This window comes from Cicer arietinum, chromosome 3, assembly GCF_000331145.2.
Source record: "Cicer arietinum cultivar CDC Frontier isolate Library 1 chromosome 3, Cicar.CDCFrontier_v2.0, whole genome shotgun sequence".
Taxonomy (NCBI): Eukaryota; Viridiplantae; Streptophyta; class Magnoliopsida; order Fabales; family Fabaceae; genus Cicer; species Cicer arietinum.
The window spans coordinates 20,809,455-20,818,884 of record NC_021162.2 but is presented as its reverse complement, the minus strand read 5'-3'; the positions used below and the strand labels follow the sequence as shown (position 1 = coordinate 20,818,884).

At 35.2% G+C, this 9,430-nt stretch overlaps 1 protein-coding gene across 1 annotated transcript; it reads right to left on the bottom strand.

Annotated features, from left to right (window-relative positions):
* Positions 1-3,521: 3,521 nt before the first annotated feature.
* LOC140919581 (uncharacterized) lies at positions 3,522-7,286 on the bottom strand. Its single transcript, XM_073365934.1, has 2 exons — positions 7,060-7,286; positions 3,522-6,842 (listed from the first exon to the last, which is right to left on the bottom strand). Exon 2 carries the CDS (start codon positions 6,830-6,832, stop codon positions 3,602-3,604), a length of 3,231 nt encoding a protein of 1,076 aa, XP_073222035.1. The 5' UTR covers positions 6,833-6,842; positions 7,060-7,286; the 3' UTR covers positions 3,522-3,601.
* Positions 7,287-9,430: the final 2,144 nt, after the last annotated feature.

Genomic DNA, 9,430 nt, shown 5'->3' with positions numbered 1-9,430 from the left:
GGAATCTTTTTTTCGAGGGCAACAAGGTGTGTGGGCCATGCCACGTAACTGCCAATAGCGTCGCTTAAGAACTTCATATCTCCATCGTTGTCCGGTATGGGCAACGGTGCAGTTGGTTCGAAAGCAACCGTAGGCGATACTTTGACATGGCCCGCGGGGATCGGAATATTGTGCAATACTTCTCCCGAAGTATTGTGCAATATTCCTTTTCCCACCTTCCGTTGAGTCGGCGAGGACAAGTATAGGACACATGTAGTGACACCCTACATCAATAGTTAAAACATAAGTACAGTTAATATATAAGTTTGTTTAATACATAAGTAATTACATAAGCAAGTAAGTAGTAAGTAATTAATTACCTCGGGAATACTCTTCAAACCGACGTTGCAACTCCCGGTTTCACTCTCCATTTGTATTTCAGGTTGGAGCTGAACCGGAAGTTGCTTGTCTTTATTCGTATTCACCAAGAGTGCCACTTGCTCCGATAAGATTCTGAGCTTCTCTAATACTTCCTCGTTGGAAGGTTTTTGGCGCTTCTCTTGAGGAAAAAAGCTTTTGGGAGTTACGCCAAATCCTTTCCCCCTCACTCGACCGGAATACTCAGGGACATTAAACACTTTCCCAAGAATGTCCCTGCACGTATCCTTGTTGCCCTCTTGAGTTTCAGAACTTTGTTCAATAGTTTCCTAAAATACATGTAACATTAAAAAGATAAGTTCAATAGCATTTTTAAAATACAATATTAAAAAATATTAAAGTGATAATATACTTACACAAAGTTCTACAACTTTCTTGACATTTTCATTATCAACCACTCCTTCTTTGTTAACACGCGCTTCCTTCCATAAGATATGACGACCCAAGGGTTGATCGGCTTGGGTGTCTTTTCTCTATTCGTTAAAATCATAAACAAAATAATACAAATTAGTTACACACTATAGTTTATAATACAAATTACAAGTGATGTTTAATTACTTACAATTTGTTGTTCAAGGCGTGCATATCCCATACGTGATTTCTTGTATGGGTGTTTTGGGTTGCTTGCCCGTTCGCGATTTGCCTTACTAATATTCTATATAAAAAAAAAATAGCAATTGTGTAAAAATTTAAAATACGCTACGAATATGAATAATAAAACACAAATGCTAATAAATTAATCACTTACGACAAACGCCGGGTCAGAACGTTTGGAAACAAATGCACTCCATTCATCCTTTGATATATAATGTTGATATATCTTTGGAGGTTCAGCATTTGTGTTTCCTTCTCTATCTTTTAGATAGAAATTTGAGAGATGGGATCTAAATCCACGATGGATTTTCCCAGCAACTCTCAAAACATATGACTTTCGTTCCTCATCAAGAACAAAAGTGGTCTGCAATGAAAACAATTATAAGTATAGTATTTTACAGAAAAAAATTATAAATGACAAAAGAGTAGATCAAAATATTTACTTGAATGTCATTCCAGATGATATCTTTGGCATCCTTCAACGCCTTATCTCTCCAGTTGTCTATTGTTATTGGGACATTTTGACGAACAACAGCCCCAATGTAGCTTACAAACATGGAGCTGTTGGGGTCAACTGGCTGACCACTCTCGTTCCAGCCAACCTAATAAACTCATATAGTAAGTACATGCCCTAAACCCTAAAAAAAGATAAAAAACACACAGCAAACAGAGTATATATAGTATACCTCAAATTTAATGCCATTACTCCTTGCCTTAATGACTTTTTGCATGATAGTTGCACCACGTTTGACTTCTTTTTCATAAGTCTTAAAGGTGCCAACTTCTTCATTTTGACATTCTATATCTTTGTTTGTATCCATTTAACTACAACAAGTTCAACATGTAGTTTAGTATAACATCAACAAGCTCAACATGCATCATGCATTATTATAAACAAGCTCAACATGTATCAGTATATCTTAAACAAGCTCAACATGCATTTAATGATTACAAAAAATTAATAACATCAATACCTGAATAATGGTTCGAAGAATGATGAAATGTGAAGAAAAGAGGGAACGCAGAAAGTTCACAGAAATATGGTTCACAGAAATACGGTATTGAAGAAATACGTAATGAGGGTTACGTATTTCAATGAAAATATATTGTGTGAAATGAGAGAGATGATCTTGGATGGAAATAAGGTTCGAAATGAAGGAGATGATCGTGGAAATAATGTTCGTAATGGACGCGATGATAGAGTTTGTAAAAGAAGAGAAGAACGATGAAGGTTGAGATGATAGTGAAGTTTACGTAATGAAGAGGAAACTGAAGCGGTTACTATTAAGGGTTTTATATATAACATAATAAAACAATGAGGTCTTTTACATCGCTTATTGGGAAAAGCGCTGTAAAAGAGCCTTTTAAAAAATTAAATAAGGACCCCTTTTACAGCGCTTGTTTAAAAAGCGCTCTAAAAGGCTTAAGCCTTTTAGAGCGCTTGTTTAAAAAGCGTTCTAAAAGGCGTCCTTATTTAATTTTTTAAAAGGCTCTTTTACAACGCTTTTCCCAATAAGCGATGTAAAAGACCTCATTGTTTTATTATGTTATATATAAAACCCTTTTACATCGCTTGTTCAAATAAGCGTTGTAAAAGGTCTATTTATTTTATTTTTAAAACAGTATTTTACAGCGCTTATTTGAACAAACGCTGTAATAGACCTCCTTGTTTTATTATGTTATATGAATGTTTTTTTTAAAGCCTTTTACATCGCTTTTCTAAATGAGCGCTGTAAAAGGCCTTATTGTTTTTGTGTTTTGTTATGTTATTTTTTAAACAAGCTCAACATGCAAAACCCACATAGTAGTAACTGGTCTTCTCCAATCTCTTCCTCTTCACCAAACTCTTCTCCTTTTATACATCTTCTTCACAAACATCAAAGCTTACTCTTTCACAATTCAATCTCCACCTCACACCCTTTTTATCTCTGTACATTCCCTTTCCTTCTTAAATCGAAACTTGGTATTCAGGTTCATTGCCATGTTGCGAAAAATGGGTTTGAGTCTGATGTTTTTGTTAACAATGTATTTTTGGGGATTCCCATGATGCGTACAAGGTGTTTGAAGAAAATCCTGTTAGAGATAGTCATGTTAGGTGTCTGATGAATATTATTTTTAAAGCTTTTTACAGCGCTTTTTCAAATAAGCGCTGTAAAATGTCTTTTTTACTTATTTTCAAAAGGGTCTTTTACAACACTTTTTATAAAAAGCACTGTAAAAGGCCTCAGTATGTTATTTTTGTGTTGGTTTTATTTGGATTCAATTTTGGATGACTGTAACTCAGACATTTATTCCAATCGAATTGGCACTTGATTTACATTATATAAGTGACATTAGTAGCAAACTGTGAGATGTTATAACTAGGATCCCAATATGCTGGTATATATGGTTTGATTCCAAAAGCTTCTGATATGAAATCTGTTACTATTCTGCCATATTAGTATAAAACGCTCAATTCAAATTACATGCATATTTATCACAATAATTCAGATTACATGCAAATTTATCACAATAATTCAGATTATATTCATATTTATCACAATAATTCAGATTACATGCATGGCTTATATAAAACAATTAAACATATACATTAAGATGCCCTTCTTCTTTTCCTGGTGGCATTCACATTTGTTTGTCCATTTACAATACGAAACGATGGATTAATCCAAATTCCCTCATCATGATCATCTCTAAGATATAAACCATCATCAGTTGAATCAATTTCATGTGGTTGTTGTGATGTTGCAAATAAAAGATCATTACCAACATCTTCATCATTATTGTTATCATCACTTATTTTATTGGTCGATAGGACAACAGACCATTTATCATCAGAAGGATCAGTGACATAAAACACTTGTTGAGCTTGCGACGCTAAAATAAAAGGCTCGTCTTTGTATCCCACCCTATTAAAATCGACAAGCAAGAATCCTGACTCATCAATCCGAACGCCATTATTATTATCGACCCACTTGCAACCAAATATAGGAACACGAAACATTGTGTAGTCTAACTCCCATATGCGCTCGATAACCCCAAAATATGATAGATTTGCATATATTGGGTTTTTGTCTTTTGCACTTGAGACATGCATCGCTTCAGCTACGAGAGTGACTCCACTATTTTGCATAGTGGTCTGATCATCTTGTTCTTTGGTATAAAATGTGTAGCCGTTAATAACATAACCAGTGTAAGAAAAGACATGTAAGCTCGGACCATTTGCTAGCCACCTCAATCTATTTGAAATTGATCCGGGGTCTATATCAAATTTTGACATTATGTGATTTTTTAACCATGTTACAAAACTTCGATTGTGCTCTCGAGTTATCCAATTTTGATTCCTATTCATGTTCAAACGAGATAACTGATCAATGTGTATTGTAACATACGGTTGAACCTCATCATCATTGTGCAGAACATACAATTGTGCCTGCTCCCATTCTGTCCTTGATATAGTCAGTAGTCTCCTTCCAGTTATCCCTTCTCCTGATAGTCTTCCCGAATGACGAGACATGGGAAGCCCTATGGATTCAACATTGGACAGATATTCAGTACAAAATTCAGCAGCCTCTTCAACAATGTATCGTTCAGCAATACAACCTTCTGGTCGACTTCTACTTTTTACGTACCCTTTTAATATTTTCATATATCGTTCTATCGGATACATCCATCTCATATAAGCTGGCCCACAAAGTTGTGTCTCCTTAACCAGATGAACAGTAAGGTGAACCATTATATCAAAAAACGATGGTGGGAAATACATTTCAAGCTCACACAAAGTAACAACAATTTCCCTCTGCAATGTCGGTAATTTCTGAGGGTCGATCACTTTACTACAAATTTCCCTGAAGAAGAAACATAATCTAGTTAAGGCTAGTCGAACTTTTTCAGGTAAAATGGAACGTATACCTATTGGTAGCAAATGCTCCATTATAATATGACAATCATGGGTCTTCAAACCTTTTAACTTGAGGTCTTTCATACAAACCAAATTTTTAATGTTCGAAGAGTATCCTTCTGGAACTTTAACTTCGTGTAGAAATTTACATAAAACAATTTTTTCCTTTCTAGATAGAGTATGAGCGGCTGGAGGTAGATATGTGCGATTTCCTTTCTTTACTGGAGCCAGTTCATTTCTTATTCCCATATCGACCAAGTCCAATCTTGCATTGACGCCATCTTTAGACTTTCCTGGAACATTGAGTAACGTACCAATAACACTTTCAAATACATTTTTTTCAATATGCATCACATCGAGGAAATGTCTTACATACAATGACTTCCAATATGGCAATTCAAAGAAAATTGACTTTTTCTTCCACCCAGTTTTCACCAGCTCTCCCGCAAAAGGTTTGCCAAATTTATTGGTCAAACCTTGTACTTTTTCAAGTATTTGATATCCAGTCGGTGCTAAAGGAGCTTTACCTTCCTCTGATTTTCCATTGAATGCATTTCTCCACCCACGATACTGATGACTATAAGGTAAAAATCTACGATGTCCAAGAAACACATTCTTCTTACAATGTTTCAACCGCATCCAATTTGTACTCTCTTCACATATAGGACATGCACACTGACCTTTAATGCTATATCCTGATAAATTACCATATGCTGGAAAATCATTAATTGTGCCGAACAACATAGCCCTCAAATTGAAACACTTTTTCCTATACCCATCATAAACTTCCACACCTGTCTCCCACAGAATTTTTAAATCTTCAATTAAAGGAGTCAAGTATACGTCGATATCATTCCCCGGTTGTTTGGGTCCAGAAATTAACAGAGACAACATCATAAACTTACGCTTCATACATAACCATGGAGGTAGGTTATATATTACCAAAATCACAGGCCACGTGCTATGTGAGATGCTTTGAAGACCATGTGGATTCATTCCATCAGTAGAAAGTGCAAGTCTTAGATTTCTTGACTCTATCCCGAATTCAGGATACTCGTGATCAATTTTTGCCCATTGTGGGGAATCTGCAGGGTGTCGAAACATTCCATCTCTAATTCTTTCATCTGCATGCCATGTCAAGTGTTTTGAATCTTCTTCACTGCGATACATGCGCCTAAATCTTGGTATTATAGGAAAATACCACACGACTTTTGCTGGAGTAGATTCTTTCTTCTTATATCGAGAGACATTGCATTTCGGACACGCCTTAAGTAGTTCATATTCGTTTCGAAATAAAATGCAATCGTTAGGACACGCATGAATCCTTTCGTAACTCATTCCAATAGAACACAAAATCCGTTTAGCCTCGTAGGTTCGACTGGGAAGTTCATTATCATCTGGCAACATATCTTTTATGAGTGTTAATAATTCCGTAAAGCTTTTATCAGACCATCCATTACTCGCTTTTAAGTTGTACAACTTTAATATCGCTGACAGTCTTGTGAATTTAGTACAACCATTATATAATTCTTTCTCTGCATCACTCAACAAACTTTCAAACATTTTAGGACAATCTCGAAGATCTTCTTCAACTGCTTTTGCAATCTCATCAACTCGGTCCGGCTCATATGTATCTGTATCGAAATCAGTTGAAGCATATGTAGAACTATTCTCAAAATTAATGTTTCCTTTTTTTTTCTCACCATGTCTTATCCAACATGTGTAGCTTTGATCAATTCCATTACATACTAGATGTCCTTCTAATTCATCTTCTCTAACACGTTTTCCAAAACAACATTTTAAACAAGGACAAACTACTCTATTTGGATCTTTTGCATTCTTCACTGCAAACTCAACAAACTCCTTCACTCCAATTTCATACTCTTTTGACAATCGATTGGCTGAAATCCATTTCCTATCCATATTATACCACCTATATAAATGCAGTAACAAAAATAATAAGCTTTCAAAACATATCAACAAGTTTCAAAAAGAAACCAATATCAACTAACAATTTCAAAACAGAACAGATCATGTGGTATGAGTTTTTGACAATTTTTGACAATTTCAAAACAGAACAGATCATGTGGTATGAGTTTTTGACAATTTTTGACAATTTCAAAACATAACAGATCATGTGTAAAAAATACCTTAGACAACGTAGATGGCCGCACAGTACGTAGAGGATATTAGGGTTCCCAACGTATATAATTATTTGAAAGATGTAGAGGATATGAGGGTTTCCAACGTATATAATTATTTGAAAGATGTATTTTACAGCGCTTGTGAAAAAAGCGCTATAATAGGTAGTTAAATTCAATGAAAGCGCATGTGTTTTACAGCGCTTGTGAAAAAAGCGCTGTAATAGGTAGTTAAATTCAATGAAAGCGCATGTGTTTTACAGCGCTTGTGAAAAAAGCGCTGTAATAGGTAGTTAAATTCAATGAAAGCGCATGTGTTTTACAGCGCTTGTGAAAAAAGCGCTGTAATAGGTAGTTAAATTCAATGAAAGCGCATGTGTTTTACAGCGCTTGTGAAAAAAGCGCTGTAATAGGTAGTTAAATTCAATGAAAGCGCATGTGTTTTACAGCGCTTGTGAAAAAAGCGCTGTAACTGATTCGCGAAAGCGCTTCCGTTTACAGCGCTTTTTTGACAAGCGCTGTAAAAGCCTTATAACGTGATGCGCAAACGTTATATGACCTACTACAGCGCTTGTTTTACAGCGCTTTACATAAAAAGCGCTGTAATAGGTTCCGTTATTTTTAAAATATAATTACAACAGCGCTTGTGTTTAGAAAGCGCTGTAAAATGGGCGCTGTTAAATGTCATTTCTGACGTAGTGCGTAAATTCGTTTTAAATTTGTTTTTATTTATTTAAAGTAAATGATTTTTATTTAAAGTGAATGATTTTACAACGCTTGTAAAAAACACGGTCTAATAGGTCATTTAATTATTTGAAAGCGCAAGTCTTGCAAGTCTTTTACAGCGCTTGTAAAAATAGCGCTCTAATAGGTCATTTAATTATTTGAAAGCGCAAGTCTTGCAAGTCTTTTACAGCGCTTGTAAAAATAGCGCTCTAATAGGTCATTTAATTATTTGAAAGCGCAAGTCTTGCAAGTCTTTTACAGCGCTTGTAAAAATAGCGCTCTAATAGGTCATTTAATTATTTGAAAGCGCAAGTCTTGCAAGTCTTTTACAGCGCTTGTAAAAATAGCGCTCTAATAGGTCATTTAATTATTTGAAAGCGCAAGTCTTGCAAGTCTTTTACAGCGCTTGTAAAAATAGCGCTCTAATAGGTCATTTAATTATTTGAAAGCGCAAGTCTTGCAAGTCTTTTACAGCGCTTGTAAAAATAGCGCTCTAATAGGTCATTTAATTATTTGAAAGCGCAAGTCTTGCAAGTCTTTTACAGCGCTTGTAAAAATAGCGCTCTAATAGGTCATTTAATTATTTGAAAGCGCAAGTCTTGCAAGTCTTTTACAGCGCTTGTAAAAATAGCGCTCTAATAGGTCATTTAATTATTTGAAAGCGCAAGTCTTGCAAGTCTTTTACAGCGCTTGTAAAAATAGCGCTCTAATAGGTCATTTAATTATTTGAAAGCGCAAGTCTTGCAAGTCTTTTACAGCGCTTGTAAAAATAGCGCTCTAATAGGTCATTTAATTATTTGAAAGCGCAAGTCTTGCAAGTCTTTTACAGCGCTTGTAAAAATAGCGCTCTAATAGGTCATTTAATTATTTGAAAGCGCAAGTCTTGCAAGTCTTTTACAGCGCTTGTAAAAATAGCGCTCTAATAGGTCATTTAATTATTTGAAAGCGCAAGTCTTGCAAGTCTTTTACAGCGCTTGTAAAAATAGCGCTCTAATAGGTCATTTAATTATTTGAAAGCGCAAGTCTTGCAAGTCTTTTACAGCGCTTGTAAAAATAGCGCTCTAATAGGTCATTTAATTATTTGAAAGCGCAAGTCTTGCAAGTCTTTTACAGCGCTTGTAAAAATAGCGCTCTAATAGGTCATTTAATTATTTGAAAGCGCAAGTCTTGCAAGTCTTTTACAGCGCTTGTAAAAATAGCGCTCTAATAGGTCATTTAATTATTTGAAAGCGCAAGTCTTGCAAGTCTTTTACAGCGCTTGTAAAAATAGCGCTCTAATAGGTCATTTAATTATTTGAAAGCGCAAGTCTTGCAAGTCTTTTACAGCGCTTGTAAAAATAGCGCTCTAATAGGTCATTTAATTATTTGAAAGCGCAAGTCTTGCAAGTCTTTTACAGCGCTTGTAAAAATAGCGCTCTAATAGGTCATTTAATTATTTGAAAGCGCAAGTCTTGCAAGTCTTTTACAGCGCTTGTAAAAATAGCGCTCTAATAGGTCATTTAATTATTTGAAAGCGCAAGTCTTGCAAGTCTTTTACAGCGCTTGTAAAAATAGCGCTCTAATAGGTCATTTAATTATTTGAAAGCGCAAGTCTTGCAAGTCTTTTACAGCGCTTGTAAAAATAGCGCTCTAATAGGTCATTTAATTATTTGAA